The sequence below is a fragment of the Vulpes vulpes genome, chromosome 15 (genome assembly GCF_048418805.1).
Source record: "Vulpes vulpes isolate BD-2025 chromosome 15, VulVul3, whole genome shotgun sequence".
Taxonomy (NCBI): domain Eukaryota; kingdom Metazoa; phylum Chordata; class Mammalia; order Carnivora; family Canidae; genus Vulpes; species Vulpes vulpes.
This window is the reverse complement of record NC_132794.1, coordinates 14382749-14397636: the sequence shown is the minus strand read 5'-3', so window position 1 is coordinate 14397636 and position 14888 is coordinate 14382749. Positions and strand designations below refer to the sequence as shown.

Sequence of the window (14888 nt, the reverse complement as noted above, 5' to 3'; positions counted from 1 at the left end):
TGACCTGTATGAATCATCATGGACTGATTCCATGAACTATTACCCCAAGCACTGCTTAGCCCTACACAAGACCCTAAAAAATGTGTAATAAGTGGGAAAATGTGCAACAAGTGGAATTTAAGTTAAATTTTAGAAAATAAAGATGCATTTCTTGCACATCTAGGTTTGTGGTATGAGATTTACATCCATAATGTTTCTTGAAATTCATTAAAAACTACTGAAGTTTCTTTGTGTTGTAATAGGGAAAACATCACAGCACAGTGGAAAACATAGAAATCATTCTTCCAAAAGTATACCTTGATTAATGAAAGAGCAAACAAAAGAATTCTTAATTCTTGAAATTTTGCCCCAATTCATTGGCTAATTTTATCAATATTTTTGTGATTCTACCCTCTGTTACACCTTTTTACTCTTTGTTCCCCTGGCAAGTAGGATAACATCCCTCATTTAGTCTCTGGAACCTATTATGGATGTCTAGTTACTTCTCTTAGTACCAAAAGGTAAGACAAATGATTCCATGGCAACCTTTAAGCCTATATCTTGCATATCTTGATTTTGTACTTATTTGCCTGCATATATGATAAGTGATACCTTTTCAACACACGCAAAATTTAGGCCTTTTGGAATGGAGTTTGAAAAAGAAAACAATCTTAGGGAAAAAAAAATTTGTTTAAATCATTGTTTTTCTTATTTTATCATATCATTTGAAGACATTTACATTTATGTGGATTTTATCATTACATATTGCTAATTTTTTAAATATAGTCTTATATTACCAAGGGTTTGATTTACTGAAGCCTTGCTGGTGGTTTATAGAATAGAGTGAGGGTTTAATGTTAACATCTAGTCTTGTTTTAATGTTTCAGAGTTATTAGATGGTCTTCTTTTATTTTTTTTAAAGATTTACTTATTTATGATAGACATAGAGAGAGAGGCAGAGACATAGGAGAAGGGAGAAATAGGCTCCACGCCAGGAGCCCGACGTGGGACTCGATCCCAGGACTCCAAGATCGCGCCCTGGGCCAAAGGGAGGCGCTAAACCGCTGAGCCACCCAGGGATGCCCTTAGATGGTCTTCTAAGGATAGAAATTCATTCTGAAACTGACCCCACAGTGAAATATAGCAACATAATTGAAAATATGTAATTATTTTATTCTATTATTTTATTAAAGATAGACATGCAATAAATATTTGGTGAACAAATTTAATCTATTCATTGCAAATATGCACTGAAAATTAGATAACTTTATTATAAAATAAACACAATATTGAAGAGTTGGATATATAAACATTGATTGGTTCACAAGATATTGGAGATATTCAGATGTGACCCATAGGAGTGAATTTGCCCCACAAATATTCATATCCTCATCCTCCCCGATCCCACACATACTTTCAACGCTGATATTGGCACGTTAAATATGGCATGTTATATGCAAGGGAAATGCAGAATTGAGAAAATAATACACATAATTCAAGCAAAACAAGATGCTTTAGCCATACCTATTTATTTATTACAGAGTAAAATGGAGGTACTTATTTTAGCCTGACTAATTGCCTGAATCATTGCCTTAATTCTTCATTTTACTTTGCGTGTGTAGACCTGAACAATGACTAAAGAATAAAACAAGGAACAGAAACCATTCCATTCAACACCCAAACCTCAATTCCCTAATTAGGAGTGTATTTCCTCTTGATGAGAGCTGAGGATTCACAGCCTTGTATTGATGTACCTTATCAAGACAGTTAACTTTTGTTTGTGTCGGTGCAAATCATAGGTTATGAAACATACTACTTTTCATTTATCAATTATTTTCCCTTGAATATATAATCCCAGGCAAGTTTAATTGTATAAATTAGGTGCTTCAAAATCATTTTCATAAATTTCCTAAGAGAAATCAGGGCTCCCCTTTCCCCTAAAAGTGTTTAATTACTGATGCATTTGAGTTTCTGAAAGGAATATCAAATCTTTTCATTAGATGGACATCTCCGTATTTTGATAAATTCAATTAAAAATTCTTGTTTGATATCTATTATTTTTCAGAGTAATTGCTTAAGAAAGAAAAACTCTATATTTCAATTGTTACTGTATTAATACAAGAAATAATTGGGAGGAAAAATAACTTAGGTTTTGTTTTAGAATATGTTTTATTCCTGTGTATTATCAATTGCAATAAAATTTTCATTTCCTAGCAGATGATATACGATTGTCAAAAAAAACCGTAGTTATCACTATACTAAGGATGTGGATATACCTGATTTTTGACTACGCAAGTTGGAATGGGGATTATTTGTGTCTAATAACAGTAAATGCTTTTAATACATATGAGGTCAGAATGTCCAAAGCAAGTCATTTCTATTCCTCCCACAGGTGACAAAGTGCAATCTATATACCCTTTATACTTTCATCTCAATTTAAATGCAGCCATAAAGCAAGTTCCCGTGCCTGACGTACTTACAAGTGTCCGGCAGGACTCTATAAAACACTTTGATTGTAATCCATAGTTTGAGCCGAAAGCAGGTATTAGACATAACTGGTGGAAGTCTTATTAAGCACTGTCACATTCCTCCGTTGCTCTGTGTGTGGCACACAATATCCAGGGGCTGGATATCTGTGCCTTTGCTTCTTTCTGTTGCAACAGCAGAACCCACAGAGCAGACCCCCTCCAATGAAGAGGACAGCAGTGCTCGCCCAGCCCAGGAAAAGAGCTGCTCCCAGCTCTCGTTTCTGACCCACGTGGATGGCTGGGTTGTAGAAATCCCTGATGATGATATTGGCTGTCCAGCACACAGGAATCAGAACGAAAATGCCGGTTAGGATGAAGAGGACCCCAGAAGTTCCCAGAAGGTACGCTTTGGCCCTCTCATTAGAGCCCGTGCACTGGATCTGCTTCATGCCACAGATGCCAATGAGCAAAGCGATGAAGGAGAGAGCAACCGCCACACACATAAGGGCTCGGGCTGCTTCTAGGGCAGGTGGGAGAGCCAACAAAGAGCTATAGAACTTGCACTGCAACCGGATCTTGGCTTGTCGAACGCAGTTCATCCAGAGCCCTTCCCAGAGCCTTTCAAAAACAATAATGTTGCTGCCAACAAAAGCTGATACCCTCCACTGAGGCAGAAGGGTTGTGGCAAGAGTGCCAACCAGGCCAAAGAACCCAAGAACCAGACCAGCAATCTGTAGGGGATAAAATGCCATTGCCTCTCCTTTGAAGATTGAGCCAATCTGGAATGGTAGAAGCTGCTGGAAGTCCAGAAGGTGGAGGAGGCCTCTTTGAGTCTACAGCAATCTCTGATGAGGTTCTCCGTGGTTACTGCCCATAACGTTTTAGTTGAAATTAGCAACAGTGAGTGAAGTTGGTCTGACGAGAAGTACCTGTTGTCAATGCAGGCTGCCTTTGTACACAGACACTCATTTCTGTATGGATTATTTACTAGTCATATATAATTGTTTCCCAGCCAATAAGAAGGTAGCCAGAGGTGTGTCAAGAAATACGCATTCAACTTTGGTATTCCTCTTATTATTATTGTCTTAGCAGTGTTGTAATTAAATGTCAGAGCTTCCATTGTGGATTTCTAATTACAGAGCTGAAAACTTCCTGTTGAAAAACCACTCTGATAAAAAAAAAAAAAAAAAAAAAAAAGCATAAATACATATGTTAAGTCACAACTGGAGACAGCGCCAAAACCTTGCCAGTTTTTTTGGAGAGCAACTGAGAATCACTTTGCACTTTAGATAACCTATTACTTTCTTCTAATCTAAGCCATTTTTCTTTAATATGGTTAGTCAATTCTGGTTTTTTTTTTAAGATTTTATGAATTTATTCATGAGACATATATAGAGAGAGGCAGAGACACAGGCAGAGGGAGAAGCAGGCTCCATGAAGGGAGCCCTATGTGGGACTCCATCCCGGGACCCCAGGATCTCATCCTGGGCCAAAGGCAGATGCTCAAGGCATCCCACAATTCTGGATTTAATATAGATTTCTGGACATGGAGAACTGTTTAGATATTAGTTTCAAGACTACTTACTTCTACTAAAACCACTGATGCTTTATAAAAGGAGGAGTCCTAAGAAAAAGAAATTCAGATTTCAGTTTATTCTTAAGAGCCGGGAAAGAAGAACATAGAGAAATACCCCTTATAATTTAATTTCCTGGTAATCATTATATTATCTTTTAGGTAACCCTTTGTCTCCAGTGAGATAATGTTTTGTATATAAACTCTCATTAGCTGTTTGTTCAATGGCAGTTTGAAATACATCACATTTATAAAACCTAAAAGCATATACTCCATTTTTATGGAACAATATAAAAGTGGCCCTTTGAACTAGCTATGCAATTGCCCAAATTCAGATAATTGAAAACTTTTTAGGGAGGAAAGATATTTTCAAATTTATCAGGCTGAAGTCTCCCATTTGTCAGATTCAGAATGTGAGGTCTTCAGAGTGCTTGGTGAGGCTAGCTATGTGGTAACAATCTAGAAATAAATTTGGTCTTTACCTTACTATGCTTACTGCCTCTGACTAGTCTGACTCAAAAGGAGAAGGGAGAGATGCTTTTCAAGTCTTTTCATACGATTGAGACTAAACCTGAAATTAATTACCTTTTAATAGTTTTTCAAATAGTTTTTAAAGCAAGCAAAATTCTGTTTTCAGAATTTTCTGAGACTTTCAAAGTTCAAGAATCAAGTTGTCATCGTTGACTGCCACTTGCCTACCACAAGTGCTTAACGTGGGAAGCATGGTCCTTTTCCCTTTTTCTTCCACACCCTACTGCAAGGAATCCATTTCAGGGATGAAAACTATTCAAAAACAAGCACAGCAAGCATATTCCAGCTGGGAGACACTGCAGTTTGCCACAGGTCCATCATCTTAGTCAACCACAGGCCAAGAGCCATCCAATACCATCCAGATTTAAAGAGTCCATTAATTGAATTAGGAAATATGAACACCATTGAGTTTTTAAGATGGGTGATTATCTCTCTATTATTTATCCATTATCTGTCTTTGTTGTTGTTGCTGTATTAATACCATTCTAGACCAAGTGAGAACTCCCTCTTTAAGGAATGTGAATCATTGAGGAAATAGATGACTTCTGGGTAGTTCAAAATTTCCTAACACCAGCTCAGAAGGCAGGGTTTTCTCTGTCTTTGTTCTAGGCTCCTGAGACACAAGATTAGCCATCCTCACCCTGAAGGGATTTGCCAACATTACTCTGATTTGTTGCTTCCACTTCCTCTTCTGTGTTCTATTTCCTCTTCCTCCTTCTATATCACTTCAAATTTCATCTTTATTTTGTCCTGGAAGTTTCCAACTTATTGTTCTTTTCCAATTGTTTGACTTCTTCATGAGATAGAATATCTTTTGTATTACAAATAAACATGAGAGCATTATGTTTACTTAGAATATGGAGGTACATTCTGATTATAAGAATAATCTGTGAAACATAAGTAATATGGGAGATTTTATTTTTTGCCTCTCACAGCCAAAGCTAATGCTCAATGCTAGCTTTACTTTCTTGCTTTATATTTAAAAAGAGGTATTATTTTCCTTTCCAACGTTTTTCTTGTCTTCTACCTCCTTGGGAGCCCTGGTTCCATTGATAATTCCCTCCCTCATTGTATCTACATCTTCTTCCTCTCTCTGAGTTGTCCTTTACAACATAAATATATTCAATTCTCCTCCATATTAAAATTCCATCCTGCCAGAAATGTGTTCCCTGCAATTTATGCATACACAGCTTGTAATTCACTTACATTTTCCACTGCTCCAACATGGAAGTCTGACTTCTGTCACAGTGTTGCCCACTAAAACCTTATCAGAAATGTGACAGACTTCCTGGGCATTCTTACCTGCTATCTTCAAATAACACTTGTATATCCTAGCCTCATTGGCTTTTCTGTAGAGGCTGAAGGAAACCACCATTTTTTAATTGACACAGTAAAGAGCATATGCTTTGGAGGGGAAGGGGCTTGTTCTAGTCTTGGTTTGACGCCTTAGCCATCAACTGGTTCTGCATCACAACCTGACTTCTCCTTATACCAATACTCTCCCTTCCCTTCTTTCTCTCAGGTGTTGATCCCAAGAGCAGCCCTTAGTAAAAATAACACACCCTAACCTCCACCTTAAAGATTGCTTCACAGGATACCCAACCATTAATAGACACCATATTCTTTTTTTTTTTTTTTGAGAGCAAGAATGAGAGGATGGGGAATGAGCAGAGAGACAGAGAAATTGAGAATATCTCAACCAGTTTCCATGCTGAGCACAGAGCCCCATGTGCAGCTCAATCTCAGAACCCTTAAATCATGATACAAGCTGAAATCAAGAGTTGGATACCTAACCAGCTGAGCCACCCAGGTACACCATTTGATACTGTATTCTCGCTTATTAAAAATGTTTCTTGTTGTAATATTGCTATGCCTTAGTTCTACTGCCAACCTCTCTCATGTGAATCAACTCAGGGATAACTTACTCTCCTTGCCTCTGGTCTTACTCCTATCTTATCTGTATTCCATCAGGGACCACACAGAGCCTTCTGAATCAAATTCTAAACATGCCATCACCTTGCTTAAATTCTCTCAATAGTTCTTCACTTGCTCCAAGATAAAATCCAAGTCCCTCTGCTTGGTGCAAAAGACCAATCTTTGGACTGGCTCCTGCTCAAATTTAAAACTTATCTTCTGACCATGACTCCATCCCATGCTTTCACAAACTTACATTTTAGTGAGAGTAGTAAATACTAAGCAAGCAATTAAAAATATATGGAATTAGAAATTGAAATATAGCTGTGTGTAAAACCACAGAGTATAGAGAAAATCTCAAGGTCGTGAGATCGAGTCCCTCATCAGGCCTCATACTCAACATGGAGCCTGCTTGAAATTTTCTTGCTCCTTCTCTTTCTACCCTACCCCACTTCCGTGCTCTCTCTCTCAAAACAAACAAACAATTTTTTTTTAAATCTGTATTTGGGGGGAAAGGATTGGAAAGACACAAAATAGAACATGAAGAAACCAGTTAGAAGGCTATTGTAATCGTCCAAATGGGAGATAAGGGAGGTGGTCACAGAGGACAGGTCACCACCTGGTACAAAGGAGTGGATGGATTTGCACTGTGCATGGGAATTAAAACTGGAGTGTTAAGTGATGAACTAGAGGTGAGAACTGATTCAGGTGTAACTGTCTTCATTGGCAGGAGCAGCACTGTATGAGGGGTGCATGTACTGAGGGAAGAGACCCTTGAAGGATGAGTGACCTTTTAGAAATAGATCAAGAGTTACATTTCAGATGTAGAGTCTGGTTTGCCCATGAGCCATCCCAGTAAATAATGTAGAGAATTAGATGTTTTGCAGCCCATAGGAACAGTCTGGACTATACACAAATGTAAGAATTTGTAACCTCCATCCTGGCCAGAAATTATGATCAGATCACAATCAGGGAGAGGACTCTGACAATACAGACTGATGATTCACTTTATTGTCATGTCCTCCTGGGACTTGTTCTGAGGTCCTAAAGAATCTAATTTAGGTTGCAGGACTTTTGACTTCTCCCTATAAAAATGTGTCAGAGTTTTACCTACAGCATCAGCTTCCAGTGAATAGGAGTGGGAGTGTAACATCTGTGAGGAAAAATTAGGACGCTCAAAGCATCCTCGTCTTGCCTTACTTTTCTCCCTTTACAGGAGATACACCCCTGAAAATGTTCAGACATTCTTCCAACTTATTATGTGTCTATTTTGAAAGATGTTGTCTTGTCCCCCTCAGTGGCCAGTGCAAGTCTTAGCAAGTACAAATGAGTTGAAAAGTTTTAGTTGGGTGTCTATTAGCTTGATTTGAAGCCATATGGGAGTAAATGCATGAATATACACATATATAGAGAGATTCCTATGCTATTACTGACTTGGGTATAATGCTAATCTCTCTACCTAAAGCACACTTCCCAATCCCCCTGACCTGTAACCATTCATTCTCCTTCAGGTTTGGATCCAAATTTAGTCACAAGAGAAACTAGTTCTGAAGGAGATCATACCAAACTTCAATTCTATCCCCTGTCGTTGGTTTAGCCTTCCATAGTACTGTACATTTTTCTCCAGAGCATTTTTCCCACCAATTCTAAATAAATATGCATTTCTAATTATGTTTATTTAAGTCTGTTCTGATCTAGAGTATAGATTCTATGAGAACAGAGACTGTGTCTACTTTGTTTACCATTAGATTCCCAGTATACAGCAGAGAGCCTGTCTCAGACTAGGCCAGCAGTAGTGAGCTCAAGAAATATTGTTTGAATGAATAATGAATGAATTAATTAATACAATGTTTCATTTAAGTAGGCTATCCTCTAACTTAAGGATCAATATTTAATTATATCTTCTTAAATTATAAATTCACAGTTTGAATACTTCTCTCTGGAGTTAAAGACTGGATTTATGTAATGAAATGTACTACATAACAATTTAAACACCTCATTAAAAAAAAGTTTTCTATTCCAGGAATGCATTTGGGGTAATCTAAAAACCAACTGAATTAGGTTTAATACCACTGGGTAGTCAATCAAATTCATCCTATTATCTTGCATTACTACCTCAAATTTCAACTGTCTTTGGGCTACTTACATGTCAGTATTTAAAATGGACTTTTGTATTAAACCAATCAGGGAAATCTGAGTTCTCTCCAGGTAATGAAAAACCTATATTCAATGTATGTGTTCTTGCTTCCACAGATAGTTGAGAATATGCTATAGAAATCTTTGAATTTATCTTCCTCTTCCTTTTACCTTCTCACCTTCATTTTTTGCACCTCATACAGCTGTAGAAATCACTGAAGACAACTTGTCAAGATAGGCAACAAAAAAAGGAGACTTGTGATTAATGAAAAGCAAATGAGGATTTGGGGGACAGGGTAAAATACGACTAGAAAATAGAAGATAGGTGCAGCCTCAGGTGGCTCAGCAGTTTAGCACCACCTTCAGCCCAGGGCATGATCCTGGAGTCTGGGATGGAGTTCCATATCAGGTTCCCTGCATGGAGCCTGCTTCTCTCTCTCTCTCATGAATAAATAAATAAAAATTTTAAAAAAGAAAATATAAGATAAAAATGCATGAAGTTTTTCCAACAAATAAGTGCCACATTTGCTAAGCATTGGCCAGGAACTTGCCTCTACGCTTTTTATTTATTTTTTTAAGATTGTATTTATTTGGGAGAGAAAGAGTCTGCATACAGGGAGGGAAGGGCAGAGAGAGAGAATCTCAAGCAGACTCCACACTGACCATAGAGCTCAACATGGCACAGTCTCACAATCTTGAGATCAGGACCTGAGCCAAAGTCAAGAGTCAGTTGCCTAACTGACTGAGCCACCCAGGCACCCCTTGTCTCTAAGCTTTTTAGCAGCATTATTGTGTCCATGCAATAAAAGCAAAGACATGTCTTTAGGAGTTGCTTAACTCTCCCTGCTTCTGACACCAGAAAGAACTTCTTTCACTATGGAATACAATGAATAACATCCTTATAGTAAATAGAGTAGACAAATTTGTCCAGGTGTTCTTATTTTACAGGAGTCTATACGATGTTCCAGGTGTTCAGGTCTTAAATCAGTGGCTCTCAGTCTGACTGCACATTAGAATTACCTGTGGGAGCTGTGAAACAATACCAGTGCATGGGACCCCACCCCAGACCCATTAAATTAGGAGCTTGGAGGGTGGGGATGTGGCTTCAGAATTTTCATTTATATTGGGTTTTGTTATAGCAGATTTGATACTGTAAAAGCACCCCCTGTGATACCAACAGCCAGACAGCATGAGAAGCACTGGTTCAGAGTTTCTGTTTCAGTGGTTCTCAGTTTTGGTTTTTAATTAGAATCATACAAGGGAAGTTATTAAACATATCAGGTCTCACATCAAACTAATTAAATCAGAATAGCTCAAGATGGGACTCGGACATCAGTATTTTTTAAGTGTCTTAGGTGATTTTAGTATGCAGCTGGGACTGAGAGGCACTGATCTATATGAAAAGATGGATTGTATATCCTTAAGGTAATTTTATATTCATATTATTTCTCTCCATAGAGCTTTTGAGACTCGAGAGTGAATCTGAGGTTATTCTCCTTGACAAGAATCTTGAGTGTAAATATTTTATATTTCTAGTTAAACTCCATCTTATGTGAGTAGGTGGTGAAAGAGCTTTGAAATAAAAATGATGAATTTATTGCTCTTATCTTTTTGCAATTAGGCAATGCTATTTTTTAAAAAGCAAGTGAGGGCATGATATTTATCCATTATCATTGAAAACACCTCCACTAGAGTATTTGTATAGTGCTTCTCAACTGTGAATTATGTTCAAATACCTTTGAAGAACAAGTTTTTAAAAAACCTTTTATATCATAATATTACTTCAGTTATGCTCAAACATAAAACGTAGTATAAACTTTTACGTTTATAGCTCTTACAAAAACCATAAAACCCAAATAATCAACAAATTAAATACAGACAAAACTGCACAACTGATATAATTTAAATTATCAATGTTACTTTGATTTGGTACATAGTATTGAATTTCTGAAACTAAATTTTGGTTGTTAGATTTATTAGCAGGAAGATACACTTTTATACTTTACCCTCCACAAATCATTTTTTATTTGTTGGATATCCAGTGTGATACACCATTATCTGAAGCATTCATTTATCACTGTCATTTTTTTTCATTTTAACAAAGAAATTGTTCTTAAACTGATCCAATATTCTGATGAGCCAAAACATTTGAGAGCCTGTTCATAAGCAAAATACTGGCAAATTAAAATGTACTGTTCTTTATTGCATATTTACTTCTATACTTACTAATGAGCTGTGCAAAAATCAGATCCGTTCATTGCATTGGACCCAAATATAAGAAAAGTTTAGCAAGTTCTTTCTTTACTTGATATTTCCTGAGTGTCACTGTATATTGCAAGAATTCAATATCCCACTAGCTAGTTCTGTGACTCTGAACTCTACATAAGTACAATGTGCTATGACTACATTTTACCTGCATTTAAAAAAATTATGTCAGTGTGCAATGTCATGTTCACAAAGGCAAATCAATGTCTCTATTATATGATTTAGCAAACTAAAGACTAATTTTGAATTTATTTAAATTGAAAACTATCACTGCAAAACAATTATATCTGTATAAATAGTAAAAATAATTAAACCAGTAACTATGTTACGCAGACCAAATATTCTTACTTTAGTTTTTTGAAGACCTTATTTATTCGAGAGAGCGCAAGTAAGGGGAAGGACAGAGGGAGAGAGATAAGCAGACTTTCCACTGAGCAGGAACCCAAATGTGGGGCTTGATCTCAGGACCCTGAGCTCTTAAGGTGAGCCAATATCAAAGAGTCAGACACTTAACCACTGAGCACAGGTATCCATAATATTCTTACTTTAAAATTTGAACAGGCCAACCTGAAAGAAGTCAGATCAAGTATATTACGTGTTGAATGTTTTCACTTTAGATAATCACTTGGGTCAGTCATAGGGCAGGAGGCAAGTACAACTATCATCCAGACAAAAATCCAACATAATTGAAAACTCTCATTGAACAGAAATGTCTCTAAATATTTTGGAGACTCTCAAGTTCTTATGGATATGAGTTTAAAGACTACCAAGAGATCTTTCTAACCCTGTTTTTCTCTTCTGTACAAATTGATTAAACAAAATAATTAACATAAATTTGTTAACTTACTGCATATAGTAAATGTTTTCCATATGCTAATTTTATAATCAAAACGATCAAAATATATTCATTCGATACTTATTTTATGACATTCCTTTCATATAAACAGTCCATTTTGTTATATTTCACATAGACCTTTTTATAACAGTTTTATTTATTTATTTTTCAATGTTTTTAATATTTTATTTTATTTTATTATTTTTTTAATAAATTTATTTTTTATTGGTGTTCAATTTGCCAACATACAGAATAATACCCAGTGCTCATCCTTGTCAAGTGCCCACTTCAGTGCCCGCCACCCAGTCACCCCCACCCCCCGCCCTCCTCCCCTTCCACCTCCCCTAGTTCATTTCCCAGAGTTAGGAGTCTTCCATGTTCTGTCTCATCTAGAAAAATTTAAGAAGCTCATACAGAGAGTTTTTATATCTCACACCCAGTTTCCCTTATTAGTAATACCATTCATTTGGTATGTTAGTTATATATTTTGGAGGTTCCTCAAAAAGTTAAAAATAGAACTACACTACTATCCACCAGTTGTACTACTAGGTGTTCACCCCAATATACAAAAATAATAGTTGAAAGTCATATATGCACCCTAATGTTTATAGCACCTTTATCTACAATAGTCACATTATAAAAACAGCTCAAGTGTCCATCAACTAATGAATGGATATATTTTTTTTCTCAAAAAACTTTATTGTTTCAAAATGTTATTGGTCTCTGTGGGGCACCTGGCAGGATGGAGGGAGGCCTGGGCCGGGGCGGGGCTCCACCCATTACAAAAATCAAAGGCTTTTATAAAAAATTCTATAAATTGATATTAAAAAAAAAAAACGATGGAGGCTGGAGGAGGAAGCAGAGAGGGGGGTGTCAAGAGAGTGAGGGAGGAGGGACCAAACCTTCAACCACTAATACCTGAATCTGGTCAGGAGGGATGGGGAGAGTCGGGAAGGGCGGGAGGGTGGTGCGAATACAAATAATATTCCATTATATATATATAATAGAATATTATTCAGCCATAACTGAATGAAATCATAATGAAAAGAATGAAATCTTGCCATCTGCAATGACATGGATGGAGCTAGAGAGAGTCTTATGCTAAGAATAAGTCAGAGAAAGACAAATACCATATGATTTCTTTCATATGTGGAGTTTAAGAAACAATACAAATGAGCAAAAGGAGAAAAAAGAGAGACAAACCAAGAAATAGGCTCTTAACTATAGAGAACAAACTGATGGTTACCAGAGGGGAGGTGGGGGGGGGTGGAATGGGTTAAATAGGCGATGGCATTAAGAAGGTACTTGCAATGAGCACCAGGCATTGTATGGAAGTGTTGAATATATTGTACACCTTAAGCTAATACTATACATTGACTAACTGGAATTTAAACATTTTATTTATTTAAGAGAGAGAGAGAGCATGTGAGTGTGCCCACAAGTGGGAAGAGGGGCAGAAGAAAAGGGAGAGAATCTCAAGCAGACTCCACATTGAGTGTGGAGCCCCACTCCAGGGTGAGTCTCATGACCCTGAGATCATGAGCTGAACTGAAACCAAGAGTTGGACACTTAACCGAATGAGCCACCCAGGAGCCCCAACTAAGGAATTTAAATGAAACTTTTTAAAAAAAAAAAGATGGCCAGGGATGCCTGGGTGGCTCAGTGGTTGAGCATCTGCCTTTTGGCTCTGGGTGTGGTCCAGAGTGTGGTCCCTGTTGGGGATTGAGTCCTGCATTGGGCTCCCTGCAGGGAGCCTGCTTCTCCCTCTGTCTGTGTCTCTGCCTCTCTCTGTGTGGCTTTCATGAATAAATAAAATCTTTAAAAAAATGGCCAGACTTTTAAAGGACTTGCACCTTTTGTTTTGCTTTTAAGGAAATCAAAATCTTAATAAGCTTACAAAAACATATTGTGATTTTATATATTAGAAATAGCACTATGAAATCTGCATTTATGTTATAGTTCTGTGTGCTGCTTGCCTTAAATTTTACTTCTGCTTTGCTTTGTTGTACCAATGTGCCAGAAGTCAGTTAGTATTTTCCCTCATGCTTTCTTTTTAATTTCTTAGCATGCTCTGCCATAAACTATTCCAGTTCTCAAGAAGATTGTGATTTTTACGAGGAAATTTTAATACATTGGTCTTTAAAAATACATGATGTGGGATGAGAATTCACTTAAATTCTTTCTTCATATCTTTTAGCCAATTATATCTACATCTTTTATTGAATAAAGCATTGTTTTCCTGTTTTTTAAAACATGCTTTCTTTTTTACACATTGTAGGAAGCAGAGTAACAGCCCCGCAAAGATATTAACAACTTAATACTTGGAACCTATAAATATATTCATTTATATGGAAAAAGAGTTAAATTTGCAGGTGAACTTAGATGATTGCAGGTGATTTTTAAGATTGGGAGATTATCTTGGACCACATGAATGGGCTCATTAAAAGTGAGAGACAGAAGAGGAACAATCAGAGGGATGGCAGCATGGAAAGGAGAGCCAAATGTTGCTAACTTTCAAGATGAAGAGCAGAGCTCATGAGTCAACTTCTAGAAGCTGGAAAAGGCAAAGAAACAGATTGTCTTTATAGAGATTCTGTTAAAAAAAAAAAACCTCTCAAAAGAACCCGGCCCCATTTAATACTTTGATTTAGTCCAGTGGGACCCATTGTGGACCTCTTACACCTGGAATTATAAAATAATAAATGTGTGAAGTTTAAACCACAAGTTTGTGGCAATTTGTTACAGCAACAATAGAAAAAATAGACATACTATATCAAATTGCCCTATGCTTGGGCTCACCCAGCACCTTGGATCTCCATACCTCTTCCTCTGCAGGCACACTCGTGGTGATTTAATCCAGCCTCAGGCTTGAAAACCATCTTCAACTTTTTATCATCAGTTGTTGACATTTCCTTGAAGTCTGAACTCATCTGTCTAACCTGTTGGACGTTTCCCACATTGGGGTCCAATAGACATCTCAAACATAATTTATCCATAACTAAACTCTTGATTATCGAAACTACCCCAAATTACTTCTTCCCAATCTCAGTAAATACAATCTCTATATGCCCAGTTTCTTAGGCCAAAAAAACTTGAAGGCATCCTTATCTCACACCTTTGGTTCACAGCCAACATGCAATCCATCACAATTCTTTATGTTCCACCTTCAAATCCAAAGTCCAACTAT

General features: G+C 37.0%; 2 protein-coding genes across 2 annotated transcripts in view; both read right to left on the bottom strand.

Annotated features, from left to right (window-relative positions):
- Positions 1–1225: 1225 nt before the first annotated feature.
- The window catches only part of CLDN8 (claudin 8), a 49189-nt gene continuing 35526 nt past the window's right edge, over positions 1226–14888 (bottom strand). Inside the window, exon 7 of the mRNA XM_072740868.1 lies at positions 1226–3615. The gene's annotated coding sequence lies outside the window, so the exon portion shown is untranslated. The remainder of the gene's footprint in view (positions 3616–14888) is intronic.
- CLDN17 (claudin 17) overlaps positions 1226–14888 on the bottom strand; it is a 30878-nt gene continuing 17215 nt past the window's right edge. The window contains exon 4 of the mRNA XM_072740869.1: positions 1226–3615. Within this exon, the coding sequence (XP_072596970.1) occupies positions 2525–3199 (675 nt within the window). The 5' untranslated portion in view covers positions 3200–3615 and the 3' untranslated portion in view covers positions 1226–2524. The remainder of the gene's footprint in view (positions 3616–14888) is intronic.